This window comes from Sminthopsis crassicaudata, chromosome 3 (assembly GCF_048593235.1).
Source record: "Sminthopsis crassicaudata isolate SCR6 chromosome 3, ASM4859323v1, whole genome shotgun sequence".
Taxonomy (NCBI): domain Eukaryota; kingdom Metazoa; phylum Chordata; class Mammalia; order Dasyuromorphia; family Dasyuridae; genus Sminthopsis; species Sminthopsis crassicaudata.
In genome coordinates, this window is record NC_133619.1 from 619271894 (window position 1) to 619299599 (window position 27706).

The 27706-nt window shown below is 43.2% G+C and overlaps 1 protein-coding gene across 1 annotated transcript in view; it reads right to left on the minus strand.

The window, feature by feature from the left end:
- PLOD1 (procollagen-lysine,2-oxoglutarate 5-dioxygenase 1) overlaps positions 1-27706 on the minus strand; it is a 51594-nt gene that overhangs the window by 21847 nt on the left and 2041 nt on the right. The window contains exons 2-7 of the mRNA XM_074306249.1: positions 12683-12774; positions 6980-7116; positions 4055-4218; positions 3070-3182; positions 2780-2843; positions 634-731 (exon numbers count right to left, since the gene is read on the minus strand). Coding sequence (XP_074162350.1) covers positions 634-731; positions 2780-2843; positions 3070-3182; positions 4055-4218; positions 6980-7116; positions 12683-12774 — 668 coding nt within the window. The remainder of the gene's footprint in view (positions 1-633; positions 732-2779; positions 2844-3069; positions 3183-4054; positions 4219-6979; positions 7117-12682; positions 12775-27706) is intronic.

Consider the following 27706-nt stretch of genomic DNA (forward strand, 5'->3'; position numbering starts at 1 on the left):
AATGCCATTGTTTGACGGAGGCAGAGAATGAATGGAAGGATGGATGAATGAAGGTATGAGGGAGAGAATGAATGGATTAATCAGCACTTATGCTGTGCAAAGCACTCTGGGAAATACTGAAACAGAAAAGCATGAAGGCCCCTGCCCTCCAAAGCTCACATTTTAATTTAGGTGGAGGTGATGCATACAGGAGATTTCAGCTGCAGGTCAATGGATGAAAGAGTACAGAGTTAATAAGTCAATCAGCATTTATTAAATGCTTACTATGTGCCAGGTCCAGTGGACCGGAATAATGCTGTGCAGGCCATCTCTGCTGCAGGTCAAACAGCCTGGAGCCCGGGTATAAGCTCTAGGAGCTTTTTCTGTGTCTGTGAGGTCCTTCATGTGCAGATAGGCCATGAATTCCCCACTCTCAGTAAGGTTCATTTCCCCAGCCAAGGCTGAGATGGCAGAATGGAGACAGAAGATGAAACTTGAAAAGCACTGACAAGCCAGGCTAAACATGCATGGCAGCGCCAAGCACGGGAGGAAGGAAGGGCCGAATCTTAGTCTGCCCCAGGCCCATCGGGCCAGGAATGGAGGAGAGGCTCAGGCAGCCTCCTCCTCCTCCCTAAGAGCCAGGGGACGTCCTACCTTGGTGGGCCCATTGCCGTGTATCAGGACGGGCAGGGTGTCATACTCCAGGTTCCTCGCTCGGACTTGAGCCGTCTCGAACTTGAGTACCACCTCATCTAGAAATCACAGCCCAGGTTATCGCCTGCTTGTGGTCCTGGGGAGAGTGCTGGGGGCTTCCGTATCGTCTCAGGAAGCCAGAGTGGAAGCCCCGGAGTATTGCCTACTCTCTAGGTTCCCAGAGCCATTCAGAATTCAGTGTACCCAGATCCCAGATCATGTCCTTCCACTCATTGTGGGACACTGGGCAAAGCATGCTGCTTTCCTGAGCTTCACTTCCCTCATCTGTCAGGGGAGAGCAATTTCCTCTCACTGCCATCTCAGAGGGCTGATTTGAGGATTCAACAACTAAAGTGTGTAAACATGCGATAAAAATTGTGAAATTTATAATACGCTCTATACACACAAAGTATTCTGATCTGTGCCCTAGAACCAATCTGTTAAAAATAATAATAAAAAAGTCGACATTTATACATCACTTTCAAGGTGACAAAGCATTTTCCTCTCAATAACCCTAAAGGGAGTGATAAATATTACTGAGGATCCTATTTTGTACTATAAACAGGACCTAAGGTTAAAAAGTCCTGGATTCGAAACCTGCCTCTTGTACTTAATAATCATGTGATCACAGGTTAGTAATTTGGTTTATAGTCTATTTATTTATATTTCCTCTCAATAACCCTATAAAGGGAGTGATAAATATTACCAACGACACCATTTTGTATTAGAAACTGGGCCTGAGGTCAAATAAGAAATCCTGGATTCATCTCGCCTCTTACATTTAGTAACCATACGATCATAGCTCAGTAACTTGATCTGAATCTTAGTCTGTTTATCTCTGAACTACTGCTCCCTGTCACTGGGCTGTGGGGAGGAAAGATCCTGGTAAACCTCATGGAATGATGTGAGCTAAAATTCTTACAATCTCTAATTAAAGGCTGGGATTGGAAATGGACCTGCGAGTTAATTGGTTTAAGGCCAGCTACCCAGGAAGCCACGCTGCTGATTTCCACTTTATGGAAATGATGATGATTCCCACCATTTCTATGAAAAGCAGCATGGTTAGTACATGTAGATTCTTCCAGGTAGGAAGATCTGGATTCTAGTCCTGCTTCTGACTCATCCTGGCTGTGTGAACTTGGGTAAGTCATTCAACCATTCACTGGTCCAGTTAATTCTTTAAACCTATGAGCTATAGATAAAACACCAACCTGCTTTGGTGAATGGAGTTTCCTTCCCTGGGAGGTTCAGTCCTTTAGCATTTAAGTAACACTTTAAAGCAGGGATTCTCAAACTACGGCCCGTGGGCCAGATGCGGCCACTGAGGACATTTATGCACCCGCCGAGTTATGGCAAATGGGCTGAGGGATGGAGAGTTTTTACTATAGTCTGGCCCTCCAACAGTCTGAGGGACAGTGAACTGGCCCCTATTTAAAAAGTTTGGGGAGCACTGCTTTAAAGTTTAAAAATCACTTTAAGGGAGTCTCACAGGTGTGATGTGGTTTGCTCAAAGTCACATAGCTAATAGAGTGGTAGAGTTGGAAATATATTCATTTCTATGGCATTCTCTCTTTAACAAGGATAATATTATTAATGATAATAAGAATAAAAATAGCTAGTCTGTAGAGAATGCTTTAAAGCTACAAAGTAGTCTATATCTAGTATCTCACTGAATCCTCCCTACCACCCTGTGAGGGAGGTGTTCTTACTATTATTATCCCATTTTACAGATGAAGAAACAGGCTCAGGGAAGTTAAGTGATTGCTGATTCGCTCACAGGTACAAAGTATCTAAGCCAACATTTGAACTCAGGTCTTCTTGACTCTGGACCCAGCACTTTCTCCCTCTTGAGAAGACTTTCAGAGTGCAGGGATGCCTTGTGTAGTGTGTGTGTGTGTGCGTGTATGTGTGTGTGTGTGCGTGTGTGTGTGTGTGTGCGTGTGTGTGTGTGCGTGTGTGTGTGTGTGTGTGTGTGTGCATGTGTGTGTGTGTGCGTGTGTGTGTGTGTGTGTGTTATATGTATATGTATATGTCCTTATTTCCCTCCTTCCCTCCAAGGGGTAAGGGGTCCTGCAGGATCACCTTCCTCCCTGCCCCAGTCACTCACCTAAGGCTCCATCCAGGTTCTGGAAGATTCGGCAGCGATGGTCCAGGGTGATGTTGATCTTCTCCTTCAGAAGAGGAAAAACTAAGCTGGCCAGCAGCCCAGGACCCCCCCCCCACTGGCCCAGGGTCTCCCGGCTCCCTGCTCTCGCCCTCCCCTCAGAAGAAGTGACTGGCACAGGGCTGCCTGGAGTGGCAGTCCTGTAATGAGACCCGAGAGTCCAGGGTGCTGGCCCAAAGCGACTCCCCCAGAGAATCCAGTGAGAACAGCTTTCTTCCTCCATGTGCTCTTACCCTCTGTTCCGGGTCTAAGAAGATCTTGGTGTAAAAGAGCTGGTCACTGTCACTGTCCTGGCCATCCCAGCCGGCCACCATCTTGCTCAAGTTTGGGGCATAGCCAATGAAGCCTGGGAGGGAAACAAGGGGGGAAGGGTGTGGATGGAGACCCAATCTTTTTCCTCCCTGCTCAGCTCACCTCGTGTAGGAATACTCCATGTCCGATAACATTCCTTCTTTACCAACTTCCCAAAGAGCCCAACTGGTTCAGAAAACCCTCAGAGAGCTCCGGAGTTGGCAGCAGTGCCAAGGGCCATTTGGCAGCAGTGCCAAGGGCCATTAAGCCCAACCAGTGCCATCACCAGCGTCCCCAAAAAGTGGTCCTGTAGTCTCTGCTTGGACCTTCCAGTGGGGGAGGGCCCACCGCTCCTTGAGGAAAACTCTCAGTCTTAGGCAGTATGACCTGACATACCCAAATATGCCCCTTTGCAACCTCCATTCCCTGGGGCTACATCGAACAAGTGCTATCCCCCTCCCACAGAGCAGCCTTAAAACTTGAGGACATTAATTGTGTCCCTACGATGCCTTTTCTTCTACAAACTCAGTTCTTTCTATTGATCCTTATGGGACAGGGTCTCAAGGCCCGCCCCAGTCCCAGGGGCTCTCCTACAATACACAAGCTTATCAATATCCTGGAATAGCCTGTTACTGTTCTCGTCCTGGGCTCCTGAGCTCCATTACCGTGCCCTAAAATAGCCTTAGACATAACTGAGTGGGGCCACCTGATAAGATCCCAGAGCCAGACCCCACAGAGAACATCATCATCCATTTTACAGATGAGGAAACTAAGGGCTGGAAAAAACCTGAAGGCCACAGAGAGACTCCAAGGCAGGATTCAAACTGAGACTTCCTGATTCCCAATCCAGGGCTCCAATCCCCTAAGCTGTTAGGACATGGTCCAGTTTGTGATCATCACCGGCAGAAGGACTCTCTTGTCCCTTACCTCCAGAGCCTAAGAATCTCTTCCCATCATGGACCTGGGGATACTTGACCTCTAGCCTCCGGTCAGGATAGATGAGCTCCTCAGCTGAGAAGACCACCCGGCTCTTGGCCTGTCGGAACTTCTTCAGGAGTTCTCTGGGGCCAGATGCAAACACCACATCATAGCTGTGGGGGGAAGGAGGACACAATGGGGTATGAGTAGGAGGAGTGGGGTCTGAGAGGCTGGAGAGGGATAAGAGGGGGGGGATCAGAGGCCTGTGGTGGAGACAGGCCAGCGAAAAACAAGACGGGGGAGTCATCAGGACTTCCCTCCTTATAAACCTTATAAAGGGTTATATATCAATCTTAGCTATTATTATTACAGATGGGGAAACTGAGGCCCAGAAAGGTCAATAATAGGACATTACAGCCTGAAAAAGAAAGAGAGAGCACTCACAGATCTGCTGATTTCTGACTAGCTAACTCCACTCATCTTGAAAAGAAACACAAGAAAACAAAAACAGTATCAGCACATCTTTCACAAAGAAATGACTTTGCCCATCAGTCATGGAATCCTAGAGCTAGATCTCAGAGGCGGCTAGTCCAATCCCCTGATTTCCCTAATGAGGAAATTAAAGCCCAGAGAGGCAAGGTGACCTGGAGGATCATGGAACCATAGATTTAGAGTGGGAAGGGATCTCAAAAGCCATCTAGTTCTCATTTAATGACTCTTAGGCTGTTTTTTTTTAATCTATAAAATGCACCTACTTCCAAGGGTTGTTGCAAAGATCAAATGAGAGAAATTGTAAAGTGCTTTATTCAACCTTAAAAGACTATATATAAGTCCTAGATATTATTACTATTACAGATGGGGAAACAGGGTCACATAGTGTCTTATAGGACATGATACTATAGGATATTATCTTATATTTTATTGGATATGATGCTCTAGAGCTATCCTATAGATACCATCAGATAATATCTTATAGGATAGCTCTAGAGTTAGAAGAAACCTAAATGACCTCATTTTACAGGTGAGGAAACTGAGAGCCACACACAGAAGATGAAGATCTTATTCAAGGTCATACAGTGACAGAGCTTCCATCTTCAGAGACGAGGCTACTTTGGCTGTACTAGACACATACTGAGTGGTCATCCAGCCTCTCCTGGAAAATCTCCACTGAGAAGTAGGAGCCCACCACCTTCTCAGGCAGCCCAATGCACTTATGGACATCTATAATGGTTATTATAGATACAGATATATTATATTTTATGAAAAAATTTCCCAGTAAAATGCCTAAGTTTGCACTTCTGCATCCTCTACCTGCTGTCCCTGGTCCTGATTCCTAGGGACAAATAGAAGACAAAATGGAGAGAGGGAATAGGTATTTATATAGCTCCTGCTAGAAGCAGCTAGTGGATCAGTGCATGGAGTGCTGGAACTGAAATTAGGAGAAATGGACACTTCCTATCTGTGTGATCCTAGTCAAGTCAGTTTACCCTGTTGCCTTAGTTTCTTCATCTGTAAAATGAGCTGGAGAAAGAAATGACACTTAACATGTCCCCTCTCCCAATTCCTCTCATCTCTCATTCCATTGATCACTTCTCATGGTCTGACCTTGGGGTCCTTCATGTCCAGAGGTAATTTACAATCTGTGATGACCCAGCAGCCATCAGCTGTAAGAGGCATATGGCCTGGGCCAACCTGTGCCATGGGAATCTCTTGGATGGCCCTGAGCAAGAAGGGCCATACTTGATTATAATAGCTGATAGTTACATAGTACAAGTGCTTTACAAATATTATTTTTTGGTGAGGCCATAAGCTACTAAGGGCCAAGTTTCGGAGACTAGATTTGAATGCAGGTGATCCTGACTTCATGCCATTACTCTAATCACTGAACTGCCTAGCTTCCCTTTGCTTTACAATTATTAATTCATGTGATCCTCATAACAACCTTGGAAGGCAGGTGCTATTATTATCCTCATCTTACAAATGAAGAAACTGAGGAAAATGCCCAGGGTCATACAGCTAGTGAGTAGTTAAGGCCACATTTGAACTCAGGTTCTCCTGACTCCAGGCCCAGGGCTCTCTCTACTGGGCCTTAAGGCAGATATGTTTACATAGGTCTTGCCTAGATTTCCTTCCTACCCCACCATGCCCTTCACTCAAAGCCAGAGTCTGGCTGGGTTTATCTCCCACCCTCCTTTCAGAGGCCTTTCTTAGGAAAAGCAGATTCATGAATCAGAAAACAGAAGGCTCAAACCTGAGTAATTATTGTCTGATTAAGAAAATGCACCAGCCCTTTTCTGCAGTGATGGGGACTTACAGGAGGTAGGAGATCTGGAGTATTTGTGATGGGTTGGTTGATTGCATATAACTGATTCTCTCTCTCTCTCTCTGTCTCTCTCTGTCTCTCTCTGTCTCTCTCTGTCTCTCTGTCTCTCTCTCTCTCTCTCTCTCTCTCTCTCTCTCACTTTCTCTCTCTCTTTCTCTCTCTCTCTCTCCCCCCCCATCTCTCTCCCTGTCTCTCTCTCTGTCTCTTTCCCTCCCTTTTTTCCTCCCTCCCTCCCTTTTTCCCTCCCTCCCTCTCTTCCTTCCTTCCTCCCTCCCTTCCTTCTTTTCTCCCTCCCTTCCTTTCTTCCTTCCTCCTTCCCTCCCTTCCTTTTTTACTTCCTCCTTCCCTCCCTCCCTCCCTCCCTTCCTTCCTTCTTTTTGTTCTTTGTTACAAGGAATGCTCACAATGGCAAGAGAAGAGGGAAGGCTCCATCTGGAGATGAAAATGACAGAAAAATGAAAGATAGCAATGAAAATAAAAATAATTCTTAAAAAATCCGTTCAGCCCTCCTTGTGACCACTGGAAGGCCTGTTGAGTGCTCACTTCCCCCTAGGGAAGACTGAGTTCTTCAACCCTTCCATGACAAGCCAAGCTGCCTGGGGACATCTCACCTGTCTGTGAAGAGGATGACCTGGTCTTCCTTATCTGCATAATTCTCCAGAGCAGCTTTCAGGAGCCGAACTTTCTGGCCACCTCTCAAGGTAGTTTCCTTCTCCCCACCTTGCCAGTCCTCTCCAAGGCCAAGGACCTGCCAAAGAAAGGTACCTTTAGCACAGACTTGGAGATACAGACAAATTAAACCACAACGCTAAGAAAGACATTTTGCCAGCCCAGCCCCCCCCCTGTATTATTAGGGATCCTCTGTTATGTCTTGGACTTTGGGGGGCAGTCTGGGGAAGCCTATGGCCTTCCTCCTCCAAACTGATCTTTCGATGTATAAAATTAAAAGAATGACAGAATAAATCAGTTACGTTGGGATACAGTTATTGAAATATTAAAAAGTTGACAGGTTCAGAACCCCTGATCTAAATTTAGGATAGATGCTGGAGAAGAGCAGAGGTGGCAGATGATGGCAGAGATCTGGGGTCAGAGGCTGGTCTGTGCACTGGAGTTGGGGAAGAGAACTCTGGTCACTTCACCTCTCTAGATCTGTTCTCTCCTCCATAAAATGAGGAATTGAAGTGAATTATTTTCAAGGTCCCCAATAGCTTTAAAATATGTGCTCTTTCCTAAAAGGAATTTGTATTCAGAGATGGGGCAGCTCCAGTTTCTTCCAAAAGGAACAACTTGGCAACAATCAACATTCTTGGGGCAAGTAAACACAACCTGGATTTTTATAGCCCTTTATTAAAAACCCAAGTATTTTATCTCAGCAAAACCCTGGGGGCAGGCAGGGCAAACGATAAACATATCACAATTGCCAGTCTTATGGCTTTTTCTCAGCCCTTTCCACCTCTGTTTTTTCCTCCTCCTTCTCCTCCTTCTCCTTCTTCTTCCTCTCTCTCTCTCTCTCTCTCTCTCCCTCCTTTTCTCCTCTTCCTCCTTCTCTTCTTCTCCTCCTTCTTAATCTTTTTTCTTCTCTTTCTCCCCCTTCACTGCTTCTCTTCTCTCTCTCCTCCCATCCCTGCCTCTCTGTTTCTGTCTCTCTCCCTCTCCCCAACAGCCTCTCTTCTCCAGAATTTCTGGATATTGCTTTCTCTTAGTTCTCTGTCTTCTTTTTGAGATTGCCATCAATTTTATTACCAACCATGGGTGTCTCCCCGCAATGACTGCCTTTGTCCTTCTTCTCTTTTCTCTCTATACTTTGAGGTCAGTGGGTCCCATGGATATAATTATCATCTCTATGGTGAGATAATAAATTCTCTCTCCTTAGCTCTAGGCTCATATAACCAACTACCTTTTGAACATCTGAAACTAGATATCCCATAGCAACTCAACATGTCCAAAGAAGAATCATCTTTTCACACCCCTCCCCCCATACCCACTCCCTTTCCTAAATAATCGATTTCTATTGAGAGGTCAACCCAGTCACTAGATATGTGACATTGGTATCATCAGCTTCTCTCTCTTACTCACCCCATAGAGCCATTCAGTTGTCAAATCTTGTTTTTATCTCTACAAAATCTCTCAAATCTCCCACTTCCCTCTGCCTACACAGGCACCAGGTTATTCAGGCCTTCTTCATCTTATTCCAGGACTATCACAATAATCTCCTAACTGTTCTCTCTGTCTCGATTCTCTCCCCTCTTCAATTCATCCTCTACTCAAATGTCAAAATAATCTTCTCAAACCACAGGTCTAACACATCACCCTCCTATTCCAAAGTTCAATGGCTCTCTATTACTTCTAGGATTCAATTTAAAGTCCGCTGTTTGGCTTAGAAACTTTCTATCTTTCTAGTCTTCTAACACATTACTCTCTCCTTCCTCATTATTTCAGTTTCTAGAGCCCATTTTTGTAATTATAAAATGATTAGGAGGGAGATGGAAAAGGAAACAGCCTGCTAAGACCTAACATAGCCACAAAAAAGGGCAAACACAGGCTAAAGTGGAGTTAGTCATGTCAACTGCTAAGACAGCATTTTTAGTTCCCCAAATGCCTTTTTCTACAGAGGACAGGTCTTGATGCTTCCAAGGGTTTTCTTAAAATAACAAAACATGCTGACTGTGAGATATAAAAATTACACAAATTACATAGTATCACAATATAAAATTTCAAAGTATGTAATCTTAGCCCTCTGGCAGACAGTTTAAGGGCAGCTAGATGGTGCAGTAGATAAGAGTGCTGAGATTGTAATCAGGGAGACCCAAATATAACCTCAGATACTTCCTAACTGTGTGACCCTAGGCAAGTCATGTCACCCTGTTTACTTCAGTTCCCTCCTCTGTAAAATGAGCCGGATAAGTTAATGTCTCTATCTCTGCCAAGAAAACTCCAAATTCACTGAGTGACTTAGTGACTGGAAAATGACTGAATAACATAATATTTTAAAAACCCTGGAAGGGAATCTTTTCGAAACATCTTCCTCTTCCCTTTACTACTGAATTGCTTGACTTTGGGCACATCATTTGTGTGTTTTCCTATCCACAAAATGGAAAAATATTTGCCCCACCCCTCATTAATATTGTTTTGAAAAATCATCAGGGTTTGCCTAAGGTCACCTAGCTAGTTGCAGGACAGATCATTAAACTAACGATTATATTTTTGGAGCAATTCACCATAGTATAATAGCATCATTCTGTCTTCTATTTTTCTTTTTAATTGGTAGGGAAAAGGGTAGGTGGGGAAGCTTTTTTAGAGAATTTTGCTTTAGAGACAGCCAGCCACAGGCATTTCCATGGAATTGAAAAACAACAAAAACCAAAACAACTTGTGTAGTTGAAATGCTTTAAGTGGTTTCTTGGTGCTTGCTGTTTAAAATGCCAGCTCTAATCTTAATAATATTTCTTGAAAAGATGATAGTTTGAGTGCACACCTTATACATTTTATAAATATTGATGCAGAAACACAATTGTTCTTTTAGCAGCTGCCCCAGATCTGTACTAGTCAGAAAGTCAACTGAGTAAGTGATGTTATTAAGTTATTAAGTGATGATGTTAAGTACTGTATGTCATGGACTGTATTAAGGCAGATACAAAAGAAAAACTGCAGAGAGAGAGAGAGAGAGAGAGAGAGAGAGAGAGAGAGAGAGAGAGAGAGAGAGAGAGAGAGATACAGAGAGAAAGAGAGAGAGAGGAGAGACAGAGAGAGAGAGAGAGAGAGAGAGAGAGAGAGAGAGAGAGAGAGAGAGAGAGAGAGAGGAGAGAGAGAGAGAGAGACAGAGAGAGAGAGAGAAAGAGAGAGAAAGAGAGAGAGGAGAGACAGAGAGAAAGAGAGAGAGAGAAAGAGAGAGAGGAGAGACAGAGAGAAAGAGAGAGAGAGAGAGAGAGAGACAGAGAGAAAGAGAGAGACAGAGAGAAAGAGAGAGAGAGAGAGAGAGAGAAACAGAGAGAGAGACAGAGAGAGAGAGAGAGATTCAAAGTGTAAAGATCTGTGCAAGATCCAGACAGTACAGACAGAAGAAAATGTCTGAGGCAGGTGGGGATGGAACAAGGGCGGAGGATGGTAAACAGACTTCCTGCTTCAAGTGAGATTTGAGCAGATTCTTTATGGAAGCTTGGGAAGGTTTGGAAAGAGGATTGGATAATAATACATGATAATTTGGGAAGGAGAGGCGCAAGTGTGGGGAGATTAGGAAAGATCAAATACAAAGCTCTTTAAAAGGCAGCAAAGATCTTGCGATCATAGTGCTGGAGATTCATTTAACATGTAAGGAAAATAAAGCCTGTGTGGTTTAGGGCACTTGCTCAAGATCACTAGTTTGTATTAGAGAGAAGATTTGAACTCAGGCCCGTGACTCCGAAAAGGAACTCTAGATTGAAATCCTAGCTCCGCCTCTAACTTTCTGACCATGGGCAGATGAGAATATTTTTTTCTTTCTTTAGGGTTCAGACTTCTCATTTATTAAATAAGTAAAGTAATCCTCAAGTTACTTGCCTCAGATGATCGCTTTATAATTCTGAAAACTCCATATAAAAAGGAATAAAATAACTCCCATTAAAAATAATTTTAAATTAAAATAAATTTTTTACTTAGCCTACAAAGCCTCTTGCTTGGCAGTGACCATAGCACTGGACCTAGATTCATAAAGACCCAGATTCAAATTCTGCCTCTGACAGACTAATTGTCCAATCTCAGATAAGTCACAGAACACCTCTGACCCTTAGTATTGTCTTTCAAATAAAACAACAACAATAATAATAATAGCATCTACCTTACAGATTTTGTGAGGATCAATCAGTCAGTCAAGTATTCATTAAGTCACCTACTGTGTGCTAGATACTGTGCTAAATATTGAGCTACTCTGGAGGATCTCAGTCCAAAGGAAAACAATATTCAAACAACTATGTACTGTTATGTTTAAAAAATTCAAAACACAGAGACAGCAAGTTGGTGCAATGGACAGAGCACCAGCCCTGAAGTCAGGAGGACCTGAGTTCAAATCTGGTCTCAGACACTTAACACTTCCTAGCTGTGTGACCCTGGGCAAGTCACTTAATCCCACTTGCCTCAACAAAAACAAAAAATGAAAAAAAAAAAGTTAGAAACACATAGTTTTTGGATAATTCAATCATTTTATTAATAAGGCTAGCATGTTTATTAACAAAATGATGTCAGTGGCAGTCTCAAAGGCTAATAACCCCTCATAGATATGGGTTCACAGATTACATGCCCTTGAATGAGTTCGTATTCCTAAGGGTGGAAATCAACTCTAATTGGTTAAAAATTAATAAGAGAGTGAATATCCCAATGAAAGGCTGGGCAATATTCCAAGGGGAATCTTGGGAACACTTAGATCACCTGAGTCTTCGTCCAAGAGACTAATCAATTTCCATATCACCTATGTGAGAAAAGGGATAATCCATATTTACCCAGATCTGTCTGAGCAAATACAAGCAAAAATCCTCCCGTTGGCCTAAACTTGGAATTTCTTTTACTGCCTGATTAGACCGTAACCTGCATAAGTATTTCAGCAAGATTTCCCACACTGATTGAGTTCTAGATGAGGAAGTAGAAAAGGAGAAAAACTTTGGTCCTCATTCAATAATAAGCTATTCCTACAAGGAGAAATAATCATTTCTGTCAGTACAAACAAGCCACAGGCAGGACAGTTGGAGACGTCATGGATAAAGCGCTCTGCAAACGTGATGACTTTCTCCAGGGGCCGAGAACTTCCTATTTCTTTCACCTCTCCCCACAGTCCTCAGCACAGAACTTTGCACACATGGAATGGGCAATACTTTCTTGGCTAACTAGACAGTCGGATGTGTTTCTTTAACTTCTTTCTGCATGGGAGGATGAAGAGGGAGAGTGAATACCCTGAGGCCTGGTTCTACACATTTGGATGGACATTGGGGGAAGGGGCAGATGAGAGAGAGAAAGAGAGGAAGATTTTGTAACTCAGAGAGGATGTAACACTAATTCCACAACTACCCCTCGGCTTCCATGTGTGGCAAATGGTCAGGGAGCAAAACTGGGAATTCCCATTTGGCCTTCTTTCTGTTCCTCTTTTGTTAATTATTAATTCTACTCCGGGTTTCTTTGAGGAAAGATGTTGCCGTCTTTCCTCCTACCCCCAAATTAATGTTCTTCAGACACATTTTGGTTAGAGCAAAGTTGAGGGAATAGTAGGTCCTTTCTTTAGTCCCCTCCAATTCCTGCCCAGCACCCTTGGGTGGCTATATCTACCCAGGCTATGATGAAAAACCTCTCACCTGGACTTTATAGTTGAAGAACTGGGCTGACCTCTTGAAGCGCCGGAATCCCTCGGTCTCCTTGGTGGCCACCGTGAGAACCAATAGGTTATCTGAGAGATAAATGGGTGGGAATGGCAGGAAGGGGCAGGGTAGAGATATGAGAAAGGGTAAGGGGAGAGGAGAAAAGAGGAGAGAGGAAGGATCAAGAGATAAATATAAGTATATTTTTTCCCCTTCTAGGATCCCATCGAAGTGAAGAATAATGTAAACAAATCACACAATTGGAATCCAGTGACGTGCATTTATTAAGCACTTATTATGCTGAGTGCTAGGGATTCAAAACAAAAATTAAGCAGTCCCTTCCCTGGTGAAGCAGTAGACATTTTACCGTCATTATCGAGAATTATAAAATGCATTATGGTTTGCCTAATGTTTTACAGATATTATCTTATCCGATCCTCACTATCACCACCCCAGTCATACATTATTCCCATTTCACAGATAAGGAAACTGAAACAGGCATAAGTTAAGTGAGTTACTCAATACCACACAGGCTAATAAGTATCTGAGACAGGATTCTAACCCAGGTCTCCAGTCCCCTTCTTGGAGAGATAAAGGATGATGTGGGAGTAAAGGATGAGTAGATGATGGGATAAGGAAAGGCTTCCTACAGAAGGTAGAACTGAAGCAGAACTTTGAAGGAAACTAGAGATTGTAAGAGGCAGAATGAAAGAGGGAGGGCACTCCAGGGAGGGACACAGCCTGTGCAAATGCAAGGAGAGAGGAAACACAGTCCCGTGCACTTAGAAGGAAGAATAAAGCCGGCTCAGATCACAGTGGGAGTGGAGGAGAGCAAAGTGTAATTAGGCAAGCAGGGTTATAGAGAGCTTAAGGGCCAAACTGGTGGTAAGCAGAATCACGGGGTTCTTTGAGTAAGAGAGGGATATCTAGGCCTAAATCTGCATTTGTCAGGCTGTGGAGTCTGGAGGCAGGGAGACCACAATTAGGAAGCTGCTGCAGTCCCCCTGGGGAATGATGATGAGGGTTTGATGGAGGACACTGGCTGCTGATCAGAGAAAAAGGGATGGATGTGAGAGCTTCCAAGTCTGGGCCCATCTCTATGTAGAAATTAATCATGAGTTATCCATATGGGCAGAACTCACTGAGGCCACCAGGGGGTGCCAGAGGGCACAGAGTACCAGCCTCCTGTCAGAAAGACTCAACTTCATGAGTTCAAATCTGACCTTGGACACTTAGGACTTGTGTGACCCTGGGTAGAGGGCTGTCTCCAGGTGTCCTGATGCGCCCAGAGGGCTCTGGAGGGGAAAGTGAGGCAGGTGGCAGCCCTCCCTCATTGAAATCCAGCTCACTTGCATGTCATGGCATTCCCCAACCTGATTTCATGGTCCTTTTCAAGAATGAAGGACAAAACTCTCACCTCTCAGATTGGCTAAGGTGACAGAAAAAGATAGTGATAAAAATTGGAGGGGATGTGGGAAAACTGGGACGCTGGTGCATTGTTGGTGGAGCTGGGAAATGATCCAACCATTGTGGAGAACAATTTGGAAATTTGCCCAAAGGGCTATCAAACTGTGCACATCCTTTGACCCAACAGTGTCTTTCCTGGGCTTGTATCCCAAAGGGATTATAAAATGAAAAAGACCCACATGTGTAAAAATATTTGTAGCAGCTCTTTTTATGGTAACAAAGAATTGGAAAATGGATGGATGCCTATCAATCGGGGAATGGCTGAACAAGCTTGTGGTATATGAAGGTAATGGAATATTATTATTTTATTAAAAATGATGAACAAGCTGATTTTAGAAAGATTTACATGAACTGATACTGATCTAAGCAAATAGAACCAAGAATACAGTGTACACAATAACAGCAAGAATGTGTGATGATCAGCATGAAAGACTTGGTTCTTCTCAGCGATTCAGTGATCCAAAGCAATCCTAATAGACTTCAGACAGAAAATGCCATCTGCAGCCAGAAAAAGAACTACAGAGACTGAATATAGATCAACACATGTTATGTTCACTTCTTTTTTCTGTTTTTTTTTTTTCTTTTTCCCATGGTTTTTCCCTTTTGCTCTGATTTTTCTCTCCCAGCATGATTCATAAAGCAATGCGTATTCAAAACAAATAAATTTATTAAGAAAAAAAAAAAGAATGAAAGACAAGGGGCAGTTAGATGGCATAGTGGATAGAGCACCGGCCCTGGAAGCCTCAGACATTTAACACTTACTAGTTATATGACTCTAGACAAATCAGTTAATCCGAATTGCCCAGAAGGAAAAAAAAGGGGGGGGCAAACTACCACCACCCTGAGTAAGACATTTAACCCTACTTGCCTCAGTTTCCTCATCTGTAAAATGGGCTTGAGAAAGAAATGATAAACCACTGCCCAAGAAAACCTCAAAGGGGATCATGAAGAGTTGGACCCTACTGAAAAATTGAACAAAACACCCAGAAGATTAATACTAATAATAGATAATTTAATAATAATAATAAATAGTTGGTTTTTGGGTGTAATACCTTAGTGCTGTATATCCAGGGCCTTATTTGAGCCTCTCAAGAACCCTACATGGCAGGTGAGACTCAGGTGGGTTAAAGCACCTTGTTCAGAGTCACACAGCCAGAATCTAAGCAGAATTGGAATCGGCAACATCACCCATCCTACCGTGTGAGTCTGTACTGGTAAAAGGGATGGGAGAAAGGGGTGGGCCCTGGGTGGGCCCTAACCATCTGAATGGGGACAGCCTTGGGAGCAAGGGCAGCCAACCAGACTGGTAGCTACTCCGTAGATGGCTGCAGTCTGCTGGATCTGAAGAGGTTGGAGCATTAAGTTGATCCAGATGCTTCAGGGAATAGGACGCTTGGCTGAGGCTTCGGGGCTCTGGGTAAGGGAGACAGCTTGGCAGACTAGCTGTCATGGTGCTGCCAGGGGGCTAGGGAGGAGGGGCACAGTCTACACCCCCTTGGGGATCACTGGAGGGAAGGCTACTCTCCCAGCCTAAAGGAAACCAGCAAAGTGCTGCAGGCTTGGGGCCCTTCTGGCGGGACAGGGCCCTGGGGAGCACAGGAAGGAGCGTCGGGTTTCTGAGATGGAAAAGGACAAAGAAAGGTGTTTGTGTCTGCACACGGGAATTTGAGAGCCTGGAGCTGGGCCAGGAACCCACCCAGCTCCTCTCTGGAGCTCATGCTTCGAGGGTTAAAAGGAAAGAACAAACAGCCCTTTTTCCCAAAGCACTGGAATATGACATGAGACCCCCCTCCCTGCCACCCCCCTCATTTGTCTGGGAAATATTCTCACCGGGCTGGGCAGTGAGAGGCCAGCATAGAAAAGACAGGCCTCCCTTTTTTTTTTGGCCTTGACTTAGAAACCTTCACATAGTTTTTCTCATCTTCCTTTTTTCTGCCTTCATTATTACACTTCCCTTATTATGAAGGTAGTAAGTTGTTAGGATTACTAAGTGAGAACTGAGGTTGTCTGGATAGTTACAAGGTGAGAACTCAGGTTGACTTGGTAGAAGGAGCAAGCCCATTGGCTGAAGTGGTTCTTCCCAGAAGCCCTTGCATTATCCCACGCCCATTCTCTGGGAGAATAAAAGAGAGGACTCTCAGAGGAAGAGAAAGACTCTGAATTGCATCAGGCTTGACGGGGCTCTCTGCAGGAAGGGAAGTCACTTCTTTGGACAAGAGTTAACAGCAACTGCCTGGAGACAACGGTTCGTTACAGGAAGAAGAATCTGTTGGAGAGATTTGAGTAGACACAGCAGATCTCTTCCCAGAGAGCGATCCAGCAGCTTCTAGAGACGACAGCTCGCTACAATTGGCGTCCACACGTGGGGCAAGGACTTTTGCTTATCCTGACAAGAGGAGCTAGACCAGACCTTTGCAATTTGGCGCCCGAACAGGGACAGACACAGTCCTGATTCCAGTGGAAAAGCTTCCGATCTAGATCTCAGTCTCTCTGACCCAGAACCGTGAGTAACGAGGAAACTTTGTTAAAGATTAAGTGAGTGTGCTAATAGATAAATAAGGAACTTAACTTGTTAAGGGATAAACCAGCAATCTCTTATAGCTGAAATGGGGCAGATGTTAGCTATATTCAATCCCTGGACCTCAGCCGACTCAACCTCAGCCCCAGACGCAACCTCAGCTCCATTCAGGAGTGGTACTATAGAGAGTATAATCAAGATAATTGAGGAGCAGAGTTTACTTGTAACCTGGGTACAGATTGCTAAACTCTTGGCTGCATTAAGACGCACATCCCCTTGGTTCTTAGAGGAAGAAAAGATAGATGTAGATAAATGGAAGCTAGTGGGATATGAAATGAAAGAATTTCAAGCAAAAAATGGGCCTCGTTCAATTTCTGCAGAAGTATTTTATATCTACAACATAGTTCAATTAGCCTTAAACTATCAAGCAAGTTGTAGGAGAAGGAAAAGTTCTAAAAATGAACAGAGGAGGAAGTGTGAGGAAAAAAGGAAAGATCAAGATCTTTCCCTAGAGCAAGAGGATTTAAATGAGGAATTATGGTATGATTCTCTTGAAGAAGCTTCAACCCTGCCTAGAGAACAGATTATTGACAGGCCCACATCAACCCCACCTTCAGAGATGGAGGAAGAAAGAGGGGAAGAGGCAGAAACACAAACAGAATTGCCTGTGAAGAAGCCTAAGCCTATGACAAGATTAGAAAAAGCATTGGTTAAAGCTAAGAGAGAAGGACAGGATATAAGTGATTTTATACATGCATATCCTGTGATTGAAAATACTGACTCTGTAGGTAAAAAAAGGAGAAGATATGCACCTTTAGATTTGAATACAATTAAGGATTTGAAAAAAGGTTGTACCCTTTATGGGGCTACATCAGCTTATGTCAAAATGTTACTAGATGGTTTGTCTTATGAAGTCCTAACCCCGAATGATTGGAAATCCATAGCAAGGACATGTCTGGAACCTGGAGAAAATTTATTATGGCTTGCGGAATTTCATGAATTATGTAAAATTCAAGTCAGATGCAATTTGGAAATAGGAGTTAACACACAATTCACTTTTGAGCACTTAGCTGGTGAAGGTCAATATGGAGAGAATTCGGAACAGATTAATTATACCATGACAATATATGAACAAATTGCTAAGGCTGCAATAAAAGCTTGGGGTGTCCTTCCTGGACAGAAAGATCGTGGAGAGGCTTTCACTAAAATACAGCAAGGTCCCAATGAACCTTTTGCAGATTTTGTGGGACGTTTGCAAACTGCTGTCAAAAGAACTATTGGAGAAAATTCAGCTACAGAAATAATGACCAGACATCTGGCTAAGGAAAATGCCAATGAGATTTGCAAAAGAATTATATGGGGATTAGACAAAGATGCTCCTTTAGAGGAGATCATAAGACGCTGTGCTACAGTGGGAACAAATGCTTTTTACACCCGGACAATGATGAATGTGGAAAGACAGGGTCCCTCATGGCAAGGGCCTTCTAGAGAAACTCGGCGATGTTTTCAATGTGGAAAAATTGGGCATCTAAGAGCTCAGTGTAGATATGGAGATACAGTGAGAAGACAGGGTGAGAGAAGACCTAAAACTCCATGTCCAAAATGTCACAAGGGCCTCCACTGGGCCTCCGAATGTAGATTGACACAGGGAAATGACAGGTGGGGCCCAGCTTCAGCCCCCCAAGTGGGGCATGATGGCAGCCGAGGTTACATCCAGAGAATTTTAAGACATGATCAATCAGCCAAAAGGCAATCAGATGGAAGAAAGGGATTGAAATTAGGAAAAATAGAGTTGTGTGCAGTAGAGACTACCGAGATACTCCCTGGAGAAGTGAAATCTGTTCCTGTTGAGCCTATGGATCCTTTGCCTCCAGGCACAGTAGGCTTGACCATTTCACCTTCCGAGAGTGCCTACAAAACAGTGTCCATCCATACACTGATGTGGGAGACTGGAGAACGTGTATCTAATATCCCAGTCACTAACACAGGCAGACAACGTGTGATTTATCAACCAGGAGAAGTAGTAGCATCAGGCTTATTGTTACGGACCCCTAATAAGCAACCTAGTGATAGTCGCCTAGATTTTGACTCCAATGAACAAAATCCAGGAATATATTGGACAGCAGCTGTGACAGCTGACCGACCTATGCTTACTATTTATATAAACGGAATACCATTTGAAGGATTGGTAGACACGGGTGCAGATCGTACAGTTATTAGAGGTGCCAATTGGCCCGTTCACTGGCCAAAGATTAAAGCAGACACCTATATGTCTGGGGTGGGAGGATCAATAGCAGCAGAAGTTAGTGCTAGGCCTTTGAGATGGGTATTTGAAGGAGAAACAGGAGCTTTTACTCCTTTTGTGGTTGAAAAAATCCCCATCAATCTGTGGGGAAGAGACATTTTACAGCAGATAGGATTACAAATAAGCACTTCGGCTTTTTAGGCAGGGCTGCTGTTGAAGGCCTACCTGCACTTTCACCAGTTCCTATTCAGTGGAAGACTGATTCACCAGTGTGGGTAGAACAGTGGCCCTTAAGAAGTGATAAAATTCAGGCCTTATTGGACATAGTGCAAGAACAACTTGACCAAGGACACTTGCGGCCTTCTCTAAGTCCTTGGAATTCCCCAGTATTTGTGGTGAAAAAGAAATCTGGAAAATGGAGGATGATAACTGATCTAAGAAGAGTAAATGAACAGATGGAAACTATGGGAACTCTTCAGCCTGGACTTCCATCTCCTACTCAGTTGCCAAGAGAATGGCCTCTATGGGTTATAGACATTAAGGATTGTTTCTATTCTATTCCTCTAGATAAGGAGGATATGAAAAGATTTGCTTTTTCAGTGCCTAGTGTTAATTTGGCCGAGCCTTATAAAAGATATGAATGGACAGTTTTGCCACAGGGAATGAAAAACAGCCCTACTATGTGCCAAATGTATGTTGCAGCTGCTCTTGCTCCAGTAAGAAAAGCCTTTCCAAAAGTAATATTGTTACATTATATGGATGATATTTTGGGATGTGCACCTGAGGAACAAATGTTAGAGACATGTCTACAAAGGACCATGGAAACATTAAAGTACTACAAACTGCATATAGCTACAGAAAAAATTCAAAGACATGCTCCTTTTCAATATTTAGGATATGAAGTATATCCTAAGACACTCACAGTACAAAAGCTTTCTTTAAGAACAGAGAAGTTGAACACCTTAAATGACTTTCAAAAATTAATAGGAGATATCCAATGGATGCGTCCAGTGTTAGGCTTAACTACCAATCAACTACAACCTCTCTATGACATTTTAAGGGGAGACAGTGCTTTAAATTCACCACGCCAGCTTACAAAAGAAGCACAAAAGGCTTTGAGAGAAGTTGAACTGGCTTTATCCAATGTGGTTGAAAGAGTCACTCAAAAACCCTTGGAAATATCAGTTTTTGCTACAAAAGAGGCACCCACAGCAGTCCTTCATCAAGGAGACAGAGTGATTGAGTGGGTGAACCTCCCAGCACAACCAGAACAAAGCCTTACACCTTACCCAGTGCTTGTGGCTAGGATTTTATTAAAGGCTATTAAGAGAGTAACACAATTATCTGGAATAAGTCCTGAAAAAATATACACATTCTATACTAACGCACAAATTAATGTATGCTGTGAGACCATCCCAGAATGGCAAATTTTATTGGCCACCGCTCCAAATTTTGCACATGGATCTCCATTAAAGATTACCCGGCTACTACATAATTGGCGATGGATTTTTGAAGAAAAGGTTTCTAAGGTTCCTCTTAAAGGACCAACAATCTTTACAGATGCCTCCAAAGAAAATATTTGTGCCATATACTCTCATGATTTAACCATAAAGAGAGTAATCAGGACTCCTTTTCAATCCACTCAACAGAATGAATTATTTGCTATCATGCTAGCTCTCACTTATTACCCAGGAGACGTAAATATAATTACTGATTCAGCCTATTCAGTAGGTGTAGTACAAAGAATTGCCACAGCCCAAATAAAATTTGCAGCCTCCAATATTTATCAGCTCTTTAAGGAACTTCAAGAGCAAGTGAGAAAACATCCAGGCAAGATTTATATCTTGCATGTCCACTCACATAGTGGACTTCCAGGTCCCATTTTTGATGGAAATTCAAAGGCAGATAGCCTTCTAACCATGTTAGCCAGTAGTCCTTTATTTCAGGAAGCACAAGAATCTCATTCTAAATATCATCAGGCTGCTCGAGCTTTACGTTTACAATTTGGAATCACAAGAGAGGAAGCTAGGAGCATAGTAAAAAGCTGTACAGCTTGTCTTCCTTTCCATGCTCCTACACTCCCTCCAGGGAAGAATCCTCGTGGTTTGAGACCCAATGAAATCTGGCAAATGGATGTGACCCATTATAAATCTTTTGGTCGTCTATCTTTTATTCATGTCGTGGTAGACACCTTTTCAGGATTCACATTTGCAATGCCAGCAGCAAAAGAGACAGCCCGAGTGGTCACTGAATTCCTTATACAAGCTTTTGCAATTATGGGTGTGCCACAAGCAATAAAAACAGACAATGGACCTGCATATACGTCCAAACATTTTACACACTTTTGTGCACAGTATAAGATTTTACATACCACGGGCATACCCTTTAATCCTCAAGGGCAGGCAATAGTAGAGAGAAGAAACAGAGATATTAAGACACTCCTCCAAAAACAAAAGAAAGGGGGAGCCACAGGTAGCCCTAGGGAACTTCTAAATTTAGTTCTCTATACCATTAATTTTCTAATTTTTGACAAAGATGCACTGGCTCCAGCAGACAGGTTTTATAACCCACCAGAAGGGCAGTGTCCAGTGAGAGCATCTCCACTGTCCTTAGATAATCGCCAGGTGATGTGGAGAGATCCAGAAAGTGGTGAATGGAAGGGACCAGATAGGTTAACTGCCTGGGGGAGAGGGTTTGCTTGTATTTCTTCAGCAGGAGAAGGAATCAGATGGGTGCCAACGAGTCATATTCGCCTTGTCCATCAGAGAGAGACAGAAAAAGAGAAAGACCTCAAAATAAAGGAGAAGATCTAAGAAACATCTGACACTGAAAGAGCATGGATAATAAGAAGACTGTTAAAGAACTTTAAAACCAGCAGGAATCATTGGACTTCCTCACACAAGATGAGACTAATGGACAATGGACTTATGGACATTTATAAATTTTCAATTTATGATTATGTTATATACTTCTAGCATGTGTTATGTTACTATGTTACTATATGCTTATGTAATTTATGTAATTATCTGTAATACTTCCCATATTGATGGATTTATGTTTCAAGGTCATTTATGTAATTATCTGTAATACTTCCCATATTGATGGATTTATGTTTCAAGGTCATGACTGTCCTATGTTCTAAATCAAAAGAAAGGGGGAGATGTTAGGATTACTAAGTGAGAACTGAGGTTGTCTGGATAGTTACAAGGTGAGAACTCAGGTTGACTTGGTAGAAGGAGCAAGCCCATTGGCTGAAGTGGTTCTTCCCAGAAGCCCTTGCATTATCCCACGCCCATTCTCTGGGAGAATAAAAGAGAGGACTCTCAGAGGAAGAGAAAGACTCTGAATTGCATCAGGCTTGACGGGGCTCTCTGCAGGAAGGGAAGTCACTTCTTTGGACAAGAGTTAACAGCAACTGCCTGGAGACAACGGTTCGTTACAGGAAGAAGAATCTGTTGGAGAGATTTGAGTAGACACAGCAGATCTCTTCCCAGAGAGCGATCCAGCAGCTTCTAGAGACGACAGCACGCAACAGTAAGTAATCAAAACGGAACTAGAAAGGGGTGAGGAAGAGCTGGATTCAAATCTGCCCTCAGACACTTACTGGCTGTGTGATTCTAGATGAGTCACCTAACGTTCACTTCCTCAGTTTCCCCATGTGTAGAATGGAGTTATTCCCATAATAGCACCTGACTCCCAGAGATATTGAGCGGATCACAGGAGATAAAATCTGGGAAGCACTCAGCATGGATCACATGGTGATTTACAAAATATTCTATTAAACTTTCAAACCTGCTTTTTGCCAAGGACACAGACTTGTTCACTTTCAGGCTGCTACTCTAACCACTGTACCGCCCTTTCTTCTCCACTCCTCAGTCCTGAACCCTCTCAGTGTTCCTTCCATATCTAGTGCCTTCTCTCATTCCCCTTGGGCCGTCCTGGCCCAGCTAGGGGAGGAATGTGCCTTCTAGGTCTGCAATCATGGAAGAGAATTCTGTTCCCAGCCAGCCGGGCCCCTCCATCACTGCCAGCCTTCCAAAACTTGGCCTTTACCCTCAGGCTAGTGTGGCCAACTGCAGTCTCCTTCTCTGTCCCAGTTGGCTGTCCCAAGAGGGGCAGAGCCCAGCATTTCACAGTGAGAGCCGCTGCTGCCCCCGCACTCACTACCTGCAGGGAATCCCTGGACCTCAACCTGGATCTGTCAAGACATTTAACGGTTAAATGCCTCACTCGGATCAGGATGTTGAATACTTATCTGACACTCAGGCTAGGCTTTTTGGGGGGCTCTGGGATAATAGGATGGTGGGGTGAGAATAAGGGAGACAGCTTAGCAGATTGGCCATCATGGTGCTGGGGATCATTGAAGGGATCCCCAAGCATAAGAGGAAAAAATGTTAAATTTAGACTCAGAAGATCTGGATTCTTATCTAGCTTGGATCCTTACGGGCTGTGTGACACTGAAGAAGTCATTTTCCTTCCTCTGGAATATAAAAAGGATCTTGGACTGGATCAGTGTTCAACACGAGGCTGATGGGTCACAAGTAGCTTGTGATACTCCCAAGTCTGGCCCAAGAGGATTAAAATGGATGGTCTGGCCCAAAATGGATAAAAATACAACAAAATAGCTGTTTTTAAAATTAAAGTCATTCTGTGGCCCATTGGGAAATGAAAGTCTGGGTGAGTGGCCCCCATTTCTACCAGAGGTTGACACCCTAAGTGCCTTGATGACTTTCTAGCCTTAAATCTAAATAAGTAACCATTCAGAACAAAGTCCCAAGCCAGGAACTCTTGGCCTTTGCTCTAAGTGGATTTAGCACCTTGAATAACCCCTTAAGAGAACTAGCTATGCTAATGTGCACATAGTAGGCACTTAATGTTTACAACTGACACTGCCAAAGTGCTTCACCAGGAATCTTCTGATGAAATGGGACAAACAACAATGAGGGGGCAGAGGAGTAAGAGGCATGGGTTTGAGTCCTGCCTGTTGAGTCCTGCCGGGCAAGTCCCTTTATTTTTCTGGGCCTCAGTTTCCTCATAACAGGGGTGATAATAGGGACAATAAGTACATCACAGAGTGCGTGTGAAACTTAGGTCACCCTTGTATGTCCGTCCCCTCAAACTTCAGGCTGGGGTAAGGGGGTCTCCTTTATTAGACTATGGGCTCCCCAGAGGCAGGAAATGTGTTTCTTCCCTCCATATCTACTGTGTGCAATCCAGGCTCTGCCCACAACGTTTTTAGACTGAAAGCCTAACAGTGAGATCCCCAGAGGGGACACACGATCACCTACCAGTAATTACTGTTCTTTGCTGTGGACCCTGCTCTACACTACAGCATGAGACTATCTCCATTTTCTTTCAGGTAAATGCTCATAAACCCCGTTTCTCCTAAACCTGAGTCTTCGGCTAGGTCTGAGGGTGAGAGTGGGCCCATGTCATTGCCCATTTAGCTTCATGTAACCCATTTCCAGCTAGATATGACTGCAATGATGGGGCCTGCCCTGGGCTGGCAAAAGAGAAAGAATACACAGGGGACTGTGGCTAAGTCCTAAAGCCAAGCTGGCCTCTGTCCCTGAGGACCACTGAATAGGAAGACCAGAAGATAAACTCTCTGGAAGGAGAGGGAAGCAAGGTCCTGAAATGACCCTTAGGAAAATAGAGCCAGAGGGAGGAAGCTGCAGATTCTCAGATGAGCAGCCCAGACACCAGGCCTGCTTGTGCAGATGCCAATAATCCAGTTTATTTTATTTTTTAACCAAAGGCAGACAAAGGACTTCTCTGAGCCCAGCTGGTCAGCAAGCGGGCCTTTGTCTGGGAAGCTCAGACACAGAGATCCTGGACTCGAGTCCCTGGCTCCATCACCGACGGGCAAGTGATGTGACCTGGGCAAGATAAGAAATGGTTTGGCTCTAATTTCATCAGCCTGGTGGGTTACCCAGATGGGGACTCTTATAGTCTTAGATGACTGAGAGATGTAGAAAGGAGGGAGCTACTTATATGTGTGCGTATATAAGTATATATATATATATATATATATATATATGTGTGTGTGTGTGTGTGTGTGTGTGTTATATGTATACATACATGCCTAGATGTATATAAATTTACATACCTAAGTGTATATATATATATATATGCATACATAGATGTATACACACACAAACACACATATATATATAACTTATATGCACATATATAGATGTATATAAATTTACATACCTAGATGTATAAACATATATATATATATATATATACTTATATACATATATAGATGTATATACATATATGTACCTAAATGTATACACACACACACACACACACATATATATATATATATATATACTTATATACGTATATATAGATGTATATACATTTACATACCTAGAAGTATATACATTTGCATATATATTATTGTTGTTGTTGAGTTGTGTCTGACTCTTCATGCCTCCAAGGACCAAGGGAGTTTCTTGGCAGAAACACTAGAATGGTTTGCCATCTCCTTCTCCAGCTCATTTTACAGATGAGGAAACTGAGAAAACAGGGTGAAGTGACTTGGCCAGAGTCATACCTGAGGCCAGATTTGAACTCAGGAAGAACCTTTCTGACTCCAGGCCCAGAGCTTTATCTATAGTACCACCCGGCTATATTTGTTTTATACTGTTATTTGTCTGCATTTGAGTCACTAATAAACAGACTGAAACGAAAACACGGAAGCAAACCAAAAAAACTCATTCAAGAACAAAAATAACAGTCTTAGAGAGGTGCCTGGGAGGCAAGTGACTTGCTCACCATCACAAAACCAGTATGTGTCCAAGTGGACTTGAAGCCAAATTTCTGTGACTCCAAAGACACATCTCCAGCCCCATGCCACACTGTGTGCCTTGCAATATGACGTACAGAAAACTATTTCCCAAGTGAATGTCCTTCTCCTTGGTGACTTACTTCACTTGTCCTCCAAGAATGTTATTTTACTTTGCCAAATAGCCAAGCCCACGAAGGTGGAGACCAGTGCTTCTCCACATTCCTCACCAGCTTCTAGACCAGGAGTTCTCAAACTATAGCCCGTGGGCCAGATGCAGCCCGCTAAGGATGTTTATGCAGCCCGGCGGGTTATGGCAAATGGGCTGAGAGGCGGAGACAGAGTGTGAGTTTTTGTTTTTACTATAGTCCGGCCCTCTCACAGTCTGAGGGGCCCCATTTAAAAAGTGTGAGGAGCACTGGTCTAGACCTTTGCAAACTATTCTTGTCTTAAGAAGTAACACATACAGACTTGTGCATGTAATGATTATGTCTGAGCTTGGCCTGAATAGGAAAGAAAGAAAAATACTTCCCTGTCTTCTTTGTAGAAGGAAGGGGTGATAATTATGGAACACTGCACAACTGAGATGTTGGTTACTTTTGCTACTTGGGCTTTTTTTTTTTCTCTTTTCATTTTTGTTACAAGAGATATATGGAAATTTGGGTGACTGAAAAACAAAAGACCTCAATAAAAATTACTTCATAAAGAAATATGTGGAATTGTAATAATCTTGATGGTAGAAAAAAGATTTTTAAAAATGTAATTTCCCCTTTTAGTAGAGGTGGAGGCCTACAGGTACACAATTCAATCAAAGTCATGATGTCTTTTTTTTTTTTTTTAACTGTCCTTTGCAGCAAGGGAGGGATCATTGCATGGGATTGGAGAGAGATATTAGGAAATCTCTGATTTAAAAACATAAAGCATCATAAAATCTATAAATATGTATACTTAAATATACACATATATTTATATATCAAAGATATTTTACATATATTATATATATAAATATATAAAAAGGAGCAACGCATGCAAAACTTCAGGGATCTATAATTTCTTTGGTGTGGGTAGTCTTTCTTCCCCAGGTAGATCACCCCCATTTTTAACTGAAGGGATGGTCTCTAAGAGCAGCCATGTCCCAAAATTTCAGCGCCATGCAGCCAACCACGTGATGAGCCTTATAAGTATTAGAAAATGCCTGTGCCATGAATTGAATGAATGAAGGGATGGATAGATGAATGAATAAATGAACGAATGTCTGGGCTCCAATATGGGATTAGTCACTAATCCTCTGTGTCTTGGTGTATGGGGCTGATGGTCAATGTCTGTCCCCTCCCTTTCCTTCCTCTCTGTTTCCCAAAGACAGTCTGAAGATGAGGTGAGATCATGTTGCGGTGGGAGTGGGGGCTGAGGGTAAGTTGGACAACTTAAGAAATACAAGGAGTTATTCATTAGGCAACTCTAGGACACAAATGAGTAAGAAATGGCTGATCCACTGCTGGGTCTTCGATGAAAAGCTATAATCAGTCAAGAAGCAGTTGTCAAGTATGCTGTGTCTAGCACTGAGGAATACAGGGGAAGGAAGAAGCTGCCCGGGTCCTCAAGGAGTCTGCATTCGAATGTGGAAATTTGCAGACTACTGGGCACATACAAGATAAGGCGGGGAAGTTGGAAGATAACCTGAGGGAAGTCCCAACAGCAACAGGGACCAGGAAAAACCTCCTGCAGAAGGGAGATATGAGCTGAAGAAGAAGCCTGGGAGGCTAACAAGCCAAGAGGAGGCTTTGGACACAGAGGCTAAAGGACCCCATCTACACAACCAACTCAAGCAGAGAATGTCAGGACTGGGAAGGGTCTTACTTATTACAGACTGTCAGAGCTGCTAAAAAATTAGAATGAATAATATTAGAATAGAATTAGCAAGATTTTTAGAACACAAAGAAGGGAGAGCTCAGAATAGTGAATGGGAGGAACCTTAGAACAGAGAATATCAGAGCT